Source organism: Chenopodium album, chromosome 3 (genome assembly GCF_948465745.1).
Source record: "Chenopodium album chromosome 3, dcCheAlbu1.1, whole genome shotgun sequence".
Classification (NCBI taxonomy): domain Eukaryota; kingdom Viridiplantae; phylum Streptophyta; class Magnoliopsida; order Caryophyllales; family Amaranthaceae; genus Chenopodium; species Chenopodium album.
In genome coordinates, this window is record NC_137836.1 from 71168973 (window position 1) to 71181734 (window position 12762).

General features: G+C 35.1%; 1 protein-coding gene across 1 annotated transcript; it reads right to left on the reverse strand.

The window, feature by feature from the left end:
• Positions 1–1266: 1266 nt before the first annotated feature.
• LOC145624119 (nicotinamide adenine dinucleotide transporter 1, chloroplastic-like) lies at positions 1267–12465 on the reverse strand. Its single transcript, XM_081677078.1, has 9 exons — positions 11988–12465; positions 11776–11871; positions 10368–10474; positions 6124–6172; positions 5854–5963; positions 5552–5646; positions 2829–2917; positions 2639–2733; positions 1267–1877 (listed from the first exon to the last, which is right to left on the reverse strand). Exons 1-9 carry the CDS (start codon positions 12046–12048, stop codon positions 1641–1643), a joined length of 939 nt encoding a protein of 312 aa, XP_081533204.1. The 5' UTR covers positions 12049–12465; the 3' UTR covers positions 1267–1640.
• Positions 12466–12762: the final 297 nt, after the last annotated feature.

A 12762-nucleotide genomic window follows, 5' to 3' on the forward strand; every position in this document is an offset into this window, starting at 1 on the left:
ACATTAATTTTACGAAAATAATAATAATAAATTGGTGCAAATAGTTAAAGAAAAAGTATATTTTGTTTTTACTTTGATGTGGGGTATAAGGTTGTATCTTACAAAATTGGGCATAGGAAAAGTGCATTGCACCATCTCATCCACAAAATAAAAAAGAATAACATCATTGGATTTTTTTTTTTTTTTTTTTTTTTTGACAAAGTAAAAAAGAATAACATAATTGGAAATTTTAGCACACAAGAAATGCATTTTCCAAACGGTATCCTAGACAGATTGAGCATCAACGTCTCTTTATAACTGTCATTTTTAGAAGTTAGTAATGTGTAGCTTATGTCATGAAAGAGATAAAGATTGGATGGATTACTTTTTCCTTAGATTCTACAATGCATTTGTTTTTTGTATGACAATAAAATAGTAAACTCGTAATAGTAACGAACAAGCCTAATGCAATGAGCTTCATATACTTTCTTTCTTCTTTCGGGTTTTGTAAAATAAAGTTCTTTTTCCATTAGAGTTATGAAATGTAGGTCATTGTTTAGGATAAGTTTCAAGATGAACTTTTAGCTGTGGTTTTAATGGTCTTTAAACAGATGTGTTATTGTACAGATAATATACTTGAATAAGGAGGATTTGGAGGAATGGAGGGGAAGGGAGGAAAGGAGGGAAGAGTGAATTTTCCCCATTGTTTGGACGCGACGCGACATGTCTGAAGGGAGAGAGAGAATTAAAAGGGTCTATGTTGAGATGAAGTCTTTATCCAGAATGACTTGCGTTTGTTTTAGACACAACTGAACTCTATTGGTACTAAATACTGATTAGGAACATAACAACCTAAGACCTATGACTATTATGTTAACTGTTCGTATTTTGTTCATTCCATCGGTATGCTCCCAAGTACCTAATACGCACATTCTCCTATTACCTCCCTTCCCTTTGTAAGTTATCCATCCCACTCATACTCTTAATATCGTACTTCCCTAGTGCTGTAGTTATCGTAATGTGACACAATTCACAACTTTGAACACTACGTGCGTCAGTGCGTGACACAAATCACAACTTTGAATGCTACGAGAAAGTTAGAGTGAGCAACCTATATGTAATAAGGAGAGAGGAAGAGAACCAGAGCCAAATATGATAACACTGAAATTATTTAGAGGTTACCAAAAACTAATGTTACAACTATTGAAGAACTAAAGAAGTACTGTGTATATTGCTAAGATTAGAAAGCGAAGAGAATATATTTAAAACGGATTGAGACACCACACATCATACTCAATAGGTTAAAGAGCTTTATGTACACAAAATTCTCAGCGTAAAACACAAGTACCTCTGCAGCACTCAATACTACCAACAGAGCTAAAATCATACTTCTTTCACAGTTTCACAAATATTGTCACAGCCTTTTAAAAGTTGATAAATAGCTTTTGTAATTCTATTTTTACATTTTTCATCATCATCACTAATAATTAATCCCACCCCTACATCCGGTGAAAAAAATGAGCTTCAAACATATTTTCCTATCTGGGGGTAAACCTAGTTTCTAGGCCACCAAAGAATAGAGAGAAAATCATAGTTGCAGGTTTGGCATATCCACAGTAATTCATCGAGGCAGAAGAACAGGTAAAAACTCCATCTGAAATTTAAAGTGTATGATGTTGTGTGTCAGGTTGAAACATACTGACCAAAGACCGGTGAATCATCTCGAAACTGGTAAAGGTAATCATAGCAGCTGGTGTAGTCCTAAGCAAATTGGTGGCACAACCACGGTAAAATCCAGCGATGCCATCTTGTTGAAACACTTTCCTGACACAATCAGTCACCCCTAAGTATCGTTTCTCTGAATGATGCCCTTGCTCTTGAAGTCGTGATCGAACAACCTGCAAGATAATTTTATTCATATTAGGGCACTCAAATCCAATTCTATTAAAATGGGCCCCAAAAAATGCCATCACTGAGCACCAGGAAAGGGATTAATTGCAGAAAAAGTCCAAGAGATTGATGAGAAACAAAGATCATAATTCATAAGCTACGAGAAGGTTGAGAGAACATTCCATGCATTGTTTTCTTTAAACATTAATCCTTCAGCAAACAATTACAGAAACTGAACCTTAGCCATCAAAAAGGTTGGTGGAAATATGAACTATTCCAATGCAAATATTAGATAAAGTATCTCTCCTTCGATCTAAAATATACATTATCTCCTTCCACAAATATACTTGAAAATATAAATGGCTCACGTTCTGTTTTACTCAATGAGGATAGCCTACTATCTCCTTTCACGTCTGCTTTTAGAATAAATTAACAAGTACAAATGACACACATAATCACTTTCCTAAAACTCCATGTAGAGTCAGGTATTTATTCTGGGAGGACGTATTATAGTTGAATATGTGTTAACCACTAAAAGAGGTTGATAACAGACATCTGATTTCTAAATTATTTACCACTGCAGCTTGTAAGACCCACTCAAACCAGCATTCTAGTAAAATAGAATATGACATCTGATTGTTGATGTAAAGATCAATTTCTAAAAAAAGTCCTCGTCAGTCTAGGGCATTCTAATAATCAATAGATAATCGAACAGAAAGTGCCTGAGCTGACCATCAGAGAAAGTCTTAAATTTCTAGAAGCATCATACCTCATGAGGATATGTCAATGTAGATGCAAATATCTTCGATACTGATGAGGCAATTGCAAAATTACGCGCAGGAACCTTATCGACAGAAGTGTCATCTATACAAACAAAATTTTGGTTATTTTTCTAACATAATATGAGAGATCTATTCAGCTCATTATCGTTTTAAAGTCTAATGAACAAAGTGAAGTACCTTTGTTGGCCAAGTAGCTTTTAACTTGCTCATATATAGGAAATTGGATTGCCACATGACTTACTCCAGCCAATGCAGGGACCAGGCCACTGTTAATCCAAATACATAAAGGTCATAAACACAAAGTCAATATTACTGTGAGATCTACACAATGGGTCGTCATAAAATGACAACAAAAAAAGCAAAGTATAACTTAAAACATCCCAGATTTAACAAGGACAGTTACATAAAAGAAGTTAACTACAAATTGTGAGTCTTAAGTGAAGTCTCTTCATTCAAAGTGGAGTGAATGACAAACTATTCTATGCCTTTAGGAATTTTAAGCCAAATTATACAGTATGGTTCAATAATTTGCCTGCTACTTATCATGAAACAGTGCAGTATTACGTATTGGGATCAACAATTGAATAAAAATCAACAATAAAAGGAATTGTTCACTATAAAATGTGATTGGAGGCTATGTAAAGAACAAAAAAAATCCTCAATTAAGATTATCAAAAAAATGAAAAAATGTCAATTGGAATAGCACGAAGTAGTGCACCAACCGGCAACCCCCAGAAGGCTTGTATATTTTAACACTGCTTTGCTTGCTCGCTCTATTTAAACCTACATTTTTAAAGCAGCAATAAAACCCGGTGTATTGTAATCTTTTTGATATGATTTTAATCTTGAGAAATGAAATATTATGCTTCTGTGCTGCACCTCTACTCCGCAAAAGTCTTCAAATTTCAAGGTTTTATGTTTCCCTATTCTTTATTTATGTTTCCCTATTATTATTTACATCAGCAAAATGTTGGTCTTTTGCGTTTTGCCTTCCATTTCAATGATTATACCCCTCGATTATCCAGTCTAAAGACATTTACTTTGTTCGATCTTCAGTTGGCTATTTAATAAACATTGAAGTCTCATACTGGAGATTTTAGAAATTTTTTTGATGAATCCATTTGAAAAATGAAGACAGCAGCATTTATGACCCAAAAGGCATCAAACTGATAGAAACATAGCAAATAGTAGTTGACATCTCTTTTAAAACAAATTTCATGATAGGGTTTTCCATGTACATGTGAGAAGGATCCAGAAAAGGGGTGCTCTAATGAGGATCCAGAAAAGGGGTGCTCTAATGAGGATCCAGAAAGAATTCATGCTGTCATGCATATAGTTCACAATACGAGGAATCAAATTAGGCAGTAAAGTAGCTGGAAGATAACTATAGCCCTGTTCTCTTCACCTCACTCAATTTAAGTTCAGTAAATATAATATTAGTTGAGTACATATTAGTTAAGTTCAGTTTTGTAAAAAACAAATTTAATCCATAAAATTAGTAACATTAAAGAAACAATATAATAGAGAATTAGTAATATAATTTAAGCTCATTAAAAATAATTTAAGTTTAGCAAAAATAATTCAAGTTCAGCAAAAATAATTTAATTACAGTAAAAATAATTTCAGTTAAGCACTAATAAGGTGAAGAGAGCAGGGCCTAAGTGTATTTCCAAAATTAAAAATTATTTGTAGATAAATTATGCCTTATTTATAAAAAGAAGATTCTTGCTCACATGATTATTAACCCACAAATACTCTCACAAATGAAATGAATGAAACAGGATTGATTTTTAAAGGTTCACTAGGGTTAGCACTTGGCAGACTAGAGGGGTATCCACTACATAGTCAATATCGATCAGTACTTTAATAAGACAAAAGAAGATCTAAGAAAGATAATTGTTTTTTGAATAAGAACAAATTAGAAACAGGCCATTGGGTATATAAGCCCGAATATCTGGGAAAGAGCACAATAATTGATGGAAGAACAGATCTTTCTGAACGAACAAACTGTTATGAAAAGAAATTCTTACGCATTGACACTGATCATCAAGTAATCTATATAACCCACATATATTCTAATGGAAATTATACAATTGTTACACATTAAACACTTAGGAAAAGAGTCATGTGAAAAGGACAATGGATAAGAGAAATGAAGGTTTGGGCTTTAGAAAATATTGGTGTTGCTCAGTTTGGTTCAGGGATTTCAAGAAAAGAAGGTAATCAACTACCGTTATTCCCTCTTATGGTATTGGTTTGTCCAACTTAATCACTCCCTTTACCCCTATGATTTGCCAACTTTCTTCTACTATGATTTCCCACCCCCTGTGAATCACCCTTAACACCAAACTCTTCTACACCAAACAACCTTGACAAACCTTATATCACAGCACAAAATAGCAACCACCACCTAAGCCACCATGCCACCACCCCACTGACGACCACACCATTGCAGCCACCACACCACCACCCCACCGATGACCACACCACTCGAAACTACCCCATCCCAGTCTTGGACCCCACCCACAAGAAACGTACCCTTCTCACTTCAAAAGCACACCCCCATTAAACTTTCGACACAGGTTGTCTTGGGTTCACTAGAACCTTATTTTATATCATTATCAGGTTCCCAACCATTAGGGATGAAAATGCAAATGCTACTCCAGTATGACATGCAATTCAATTACTTTTAATAAAGCATGCAATTCAACTTGGTAGCATATCTATAAGAAAATATGAAAGAACAGATAAAAACATGGGTAAAACAAAGTAAAAGGGATGGAGAGATATTCATTATGTCATCCGATATAAAACAGAAGATTTTGCCGCCGATCACTGTCTTTATTATTCAAAACGACATTAAATATAGCATATGAGCTGGTCGAGGTGTAGGCACAAACCTATATAATCCACGAATACCCTCCTCGTGTGCTATTCTCCGCAAAGCAGACAGAGTACTCTTATATGGAACTACACCCTTTCTCATTCCTTGCGTCTGCAAAAAAAAAAAAAAAAAATAAATAAATAAATAAATAAAATTGAATGCTTAGTGCTACAGTACGAATTTATTACGGATGCACAAAAGGAGAGGTGGAGCCTCAATAACACTCAGACTACCTCGCAGGCGAATCACACATCATTGACAATAATGAATAATAAAATGGGAATTCATTATTACAAAAAATGAAAAAAAAATATATACCTGGAATCTCGTCTTTACAACCCAAAGAGGATTTGTAACAATGATTGTAGCAGCCCCAGCTCCAGAAGCAGCAATCACGTTTGCGCCCACTGAAAGTTGAGGATTCCCATCTACAAATGCACCACAACTGGACATATGTTACAACAATACAACTAGCAAATAAAGGGCAGGAAACTCAGAAAATATACTATGACAAAGCTCTAATTAACATCCGGCATCAAAAGAACAGAGAAATTCCATACTAAAAATGTTTAGAAGTCAGCAACTAACCATCTGAGCCAAGAAGGCTCTTAAACTGTTCGTACAAAGTAAAATACACCTGCAATCAATGTAGATTCAAGTCACTTAGATGAAATCAGACAAAGAAAAAAATCCCAGCAAACAAATAACCAGACAGAATGCAAGCTAAATATAATAGACACACAAAGAACACATGCTCTGGGCCATTCATAATTATTCCCTGTTAAGAGCGCTAAAAAAGGGGGGAGAGAGAAAAATAACTGAAAGTGAGGCTCTCCAAAGAAATGACTGCAGAAACATTATGTCATGGATTTAACTTCACACAAGGTAGCTGGCCCCAAGTGGCTTGAAACCGGGGAAAAACAAAAAAAAAAAAATTTAAAAAAAAATAAATAAAAAATTTTAAAAAATCAAATTCAACAACTGAATCCTTAATCTCAATACTGGGGTCAACTACATGAGCCAAAATTATCTTCTGAGATCATAAACCATTCTTCTCCCTCCCTGTCCTACCCTCGAGTGCTATGAGCTCCTACACCCAATTCTTCATAAAAATCTTAAATCCTCCCATCCAAGTCAGCTTGAGTCTTTCTCGACCTCTTCTTAGACTATCAAGATCCCACCTCTCTACTTTCCTTACAAGCACTTCATTTGGTCTTTAGACCAAATGCTCAAACCAACACAATACAATCTCCCTTATTTAACCTTCAATATCCGCCACTCCAACTTTTATTCAAATTTCTTCATTCCTACTTTTATCCCTTAAGGTGTTTCCAGTTTTCCACAAATCCATCTTGCTGCATCTTTGCTACTCTCATCTTTCTAACATGGTCCTCCTTAGAAGCCTAACATTGAGACCCGTATAACAATGTTGGTCTAATAGCCGTCTAATAGATTTACCCTAACGCCAATGGTATGCTCTTAGCACAAAATACCCCAGTGCAGTTCTCCATTTTGGTCCACCCAAATTTAATCCTTTGGTTCACATCTTTTATTTCTTCATTTTCTGCAAAATTAATCTAAGTTACTTAAATCACTCGCTCTTAGACGACTCTACAGTCCACAGTCACTAAATCCCTCTTATTGCTAAAGTCACAGTCCATGTGCTCTGTTTAACTCCGACTTAATTAAACCCATGGGATTCCAACGTTCATCTCTGATAGAGTGTAAACATACTCCTAGGCATCAACCACCAACCAACGCTTTTGGTTGAGATGGCCCTTTAACAATGGTACTAAGATTTAGCATGACACAAAGATCACAGGTTCAAATATCATCCCCCCCCCCCCTCCCCACTTTCAAGTGGAACATTTTGCGCTAGGTATAAAGAAGGCCCATGCCGCATCCACACTTCATGCCCAACGGGCTCTCATGTGAGGGGGAGTGATAGAGTATAATCCTGGACCTCAACCATCAACTTTTGGTTGAGTGGTCCTTTAAGAGTCTCCAATGTAATTATAACAATTAAATAATATATACTTCCTCCATTCCTCTAATATTGCAACAATTATCATTTTAGGAAGTTTTACAAATATTGCAATACTACCATATTTGTACATGCTTTCTCTCTATCTCTATTCTTATTACATGAATCCCTATATTTATTTATTTTCAATCTCTCTCCTCATCTTTTGTTAAATTGTGAATTGTGACTCACACATCTAGTAGGGCTAACTTTGAATGCAGAGATATCTCAAATATATGTGATTTTGATGTGATTCATGTTGGAGGTGATAGCTTGTTTTAAGATCTTTCCAATGATAAGTCATATGCCTAATTCCGATGAGAAACAAGAAAACTATGGCCATCTTACGAAGAACTGACGCTGCTGGAAATATGCTGACGAAGTACACAACCAAGCACGCCCATGCCTAGTTGAATTTCAGTTTTTTAGTTCGGCTTTAGCTTAATTATTTTAGGGATAATTTCCTAAAATTATATTTTTTTTCTATGACAGCTATTTGAGTAATACTTGGGAACAATTTAGGGTTTTTATTAGGGTTTCCTTGTGTTATAAAAGGACCCTTTAGTTGATCGATTAGATCATACCTTTTGGGCCATTAGATTTAGGACTCCTTGTATTATTCTCTTGCTCTTTCTCCATTATAGTGAAGAAGCTCTCGATTCCCCCACCCCTAGATGTAGGTCTAATTTGACCGAACCACGTAGTTCTTTATTTATCTTCTTTATTGTTTTTCTCGTTTTTATTTTTTATTGACTTGTTCCGCATTAATCAAACACGATTAAACCTTAATTTCCTATCATCTTCAATTACGTGTCTTCCCTCCTTGTTGCAACATTAGGGGAATGGAGGAAGTAAAAATTTCTTTAGAGAAAAACATTCCAAAATATTGCAGTGATGAAGAAGACACTCAAGACCTACGCTGTTCAGTTTAGAATATTGGATGCTTAAAGTAAAACTTCTTATATTGCATATTTGCATTAAGCTTTGGAAAATCATAAACCAAATATATAAAATTTTCCTCATATTCAGTTCAATAGAAATAAGCATGAATTCAACATATGTCATTTCATGAACAGACAATTAAGCAAATATTATCTCTCCACCAGATTGAACAATTGTAACTAAATGCATCACTTAATTTTACTGACAGAAGCGACGACGACGACTGTGAACTGCAAAATTTGAACTATGAACCCTGCCATTCACAGTTGGAACTTGGAAGTAAAATGGTGAGAGAAAGAGAGAAGAGGAAGCAAAAATGAATCTGTTGAGATGGATTTACAGAAGATTTTAAGCTGTAGGATTAAGAGACGAAGTGCCTCCTTGCTCCACAGTAATTTTAACAAGAAGATGCTACTAAAACCTAAGCAGATTAGTCCCCCATTGAGCAGTAGCAAGTTTAAAAAAATAAGGGCAAAGACTGAGAATTTGTTGATGGGTAATGGCTATATAATGTTCTTTAGATGGGAAGCCTCGCTTGAAGAGCTAGATTCACAAATGAAGAAGCTAGGAAGAATTATTGCATGGTCCTGGATTAATGCTTCCACGGTACCACCTCTCACAAGTCACAATAAGAATTTCACTAATTACGAGTATCTTTTAAAAGATAGCAGCTACCTCATCGTGAGAGAAAAGAGTAATGGTCTATGATTTTGCAATACGACATAAGGTAAGTCAGCCTCTAGAGACTAATGAAACGTCAAGCTGACAGACCAAGCTTAGATCATTAAGTACGTTAGCAAGAGAAATCAGCCGTCATTTAAAAGATACAAAATAAATCATTGAGGGATACAAGAGAGGTTAGAGTCGATTCTAAATATGGCCCCCTTTAACAATCTCCATTAGTTCTTATAGGTCAAATCTTGAGATCTTAACAGTTCTATCAGAAATTCCATATTAGCTACTTCTTATCAACCATTGACCATAAGTCAAGCTTATGGTGTAAATAAACATTTTCCTCCATGGTCAAAATCTCAAAATAACTTTTAAATCAGTTTCAACTTGTTTCAGTAAGGCAATATCGCTCAACAGACCAAACACTTCCTAGTCCCACTCCTGGAAAATCCTTATGGGATAGTCATCATTGTTTATGAATGAAGTTTCATCAATTTCACCAAAAAATAGTCTCAGTTACATTACCTTTACCTTTATCTCACTTAATAGATCAAAAAAAGCATAGACTCCATACGAGTTAATAGGTGATGCATCCCCATAGCACCCTACCATACATGCAGACATGCTAACTAACCATATGTTTAAATTGTTATTCACACAAACCCCATAGATCACGTATGCACAATGATATTCCATTTCAATATTAATACCGATAAAATAAAGCTATTAGGTTATAGATGAAGTAGATGAGCGATAAAGAATCCTATTAACATCCCACATATGACATATAATTCAGAGTAGAAAAGAAAGAGAAAATTTGTCCACCCTAACAAGAGCCAATGACCACGTTCAACACCATTATATTCACCGGGAACGTCTTAACACATCATTTCAAGATGTATAAGATCAATAAAAGTATCAGGAAACTAAAAGCTTAAGCCTTTCACTCAACCACTTCCTGTTTCCCATGATTATTACAAAATCTACAAAATCACTCTTTATATTGAAACATGAGCTTGTCTCAGTGTATCTACAATACTGAAGAGGGAAAGAAAAATTATAAATGATAAATTTTTACAAAACTGTGTTTAATAAACATTCACAATGATAACTTGTCTTCAGAGCTACCATGAGAAATTGCACTCACAAAAAATATAAACCATGTTTCAAGTACCATGAAAACGGTGCCACTTACCGCCCAATTAGGAAGCAAAGCCAAGACAGTAGGAGAGAGACCACGATACATTCCACGCAAGCCCTCTTTATAAAATATATGTTCTAAACTAGATACAATGATGCTACCTGTTTGAAATAAAATTCCAAACGTCAGACATTGGAAAAACAAAACAGTTGAAATAAGAATGTTGATTGCTAAAGAAGCCAAAGCTTTACAATGAAATTTCACATGCGTAGGGAAAATAATCATTAACAAGTTAAGAAGCAGTAAACAACCTTAAAAAGAAAACCTAAGAAATAGTAGTAAATTAAACAGAGGAATTTACACAGGACACCTGCAAATGTTTAAGGGGACTTTGAAAAGGCATACAATTCCCGCCTTCCCGGTCTACGTTCTAACAAAATGAGGATGGCATGCCCTTTCTAAGTATAACAGGCATTTAGCAAAAGATCAAACTTTCATTTGCATCTATATTTCTCTATAAACCATCACAATCGGCCACAGATTTCTCCTTGAGTTCCTAAAATCTATTCAAAATCCTATCCTTTGACATCATGTTATCCTTACTAAAAGGTAACCTCTTTACTAACATTACTTCAAATATTAGCAGTTTAAAATTTAAATACATGAACCCCCCCCCCCCCCCCGGCCCCTAAGGTACTGAATGTTTACATGTATAGCACAATCTTTAATCACCAGCTATTAATTCCAAATAGAAGGAGCAAGTTAGCAACAAACATGATCCAATCTTCTTCTCCTAATCTCCAATTTTGCCTACACTGTATAAACTGAACTGGCATATAACATTAAGAATTTATAACCAATTCAACCTTTTATCTCAATTCTCATCAAACATTAAGAATTTATAACAAGGGCGGGTGATGAGAATCGATCCCAAGAACCCGGAAATCAGGAGGGAAGCTCCAACCATTTAAACTATCCCTCACTCTAATCAAGTTACTTCAAAGGGAAGCTCTAACCATCTGAGCTATCCCTCACTCTAAATCACCTTATTTCAAATACTAGCAATTTGGATAAACATGATCCCCCTTACTGTACTTAATGCTTACAACCCTAACATGTATACTTGTATAGTGCGACCTCTAATCATCAGCCATTATCCCAAATAGAAAAAACCAAAAACATGAACCAATCTTCTTTTCCTAATCTCCTATTTTTCCCACACTGTAATCTACTGAACTGGCATAAACATTAAGAATTTACAACCAATTCAACCTTTTATCTCAATTCTCATCAAAAATTAAAAATTCCAACAATTAGCCTAACCAACATAATTCTAATTCCACAATTAAATTCAAGTAATAAATTAATCATCAAATAAAATTCAAATACTAATTAAATATTGACTTCCCTTAAGCAAAAAACACTAGAAAATTTAATATTTATTGCATTAAAAAAAAAGTACCTTTTGCTGGTCCATTTCCAAGAGTGGAAAGGCCATGAACTTGAAGTCTAGTTTTAATAACATCTAAAGGACAAACAAAAGAAGCTGCAATTACACCTGCAAAGCACAAATTCAAAAAATTAATCAAAAAAACTCCCCCAATTTCAAATCAACAATCCAATCAAAAATTCGCGGTACTCAAAAACTCAAATCAAACAATCCACGATCAATACCAGCAGCAGCACCGGCACCGGCATTACAAAGAATCGAATTATGAGAATCGGCGACCGCCATTACAGTAACAGTAAAATCGGTGACAACAATCAAATTGAAATCTGCAAATCTCCTGAATTTGATGAATTTGAGCAGAAAATGATCGAATTCCAAAACAATCCTCCCTTGAGAGGCTGATTATCGAGTTACAGCAGACTTGCATTGCCAGAAAAACTACAAAATAGTAGTCAACTTCAACTAATATGACTGGTAAAACAATTCAATTCGAGATTTCTAGAGAGAGAAAGAGGATGAAAGTTAGGGTTTCCGATAAGATCGAGGTAGTGAGAGAATTTTAGAGAGAGAAAGCTTAAGGAAGGGCTTTCATGGCGTCGGAATTAGAGGAGAGAGAAAATCATTGAGTGAATGAATGAATCTGGTGAGAAATTGAGTGAAGATGGAAATTGCAGAGATTTTTCAGAACTTTTTGTCTTTTTATTTTTTAATTTTTCAATTAAACTAAATGTAGATTAAATAAATAAATTTTCAGGTAGTTGGGAAATTCAAGTAAATCGATTCGCCACGGCTGGGGCCCGTAATGGTGGGGCCCTCTTTTGGGATGTGAGGTGAATAGTCACACGTACGTCGTCGATCACGTGGTGCTGGAAATTTCTTTATTTGTTTTTTTTTGGAGCATTTTTTTTAGCGAGTCTCGTGGGTGGCTGGCCGCAGAAGAAGACCTTCTACCGGGATCATTTGGGATTCGGCCCCTGATAAATTATTGTAATTAGTTAA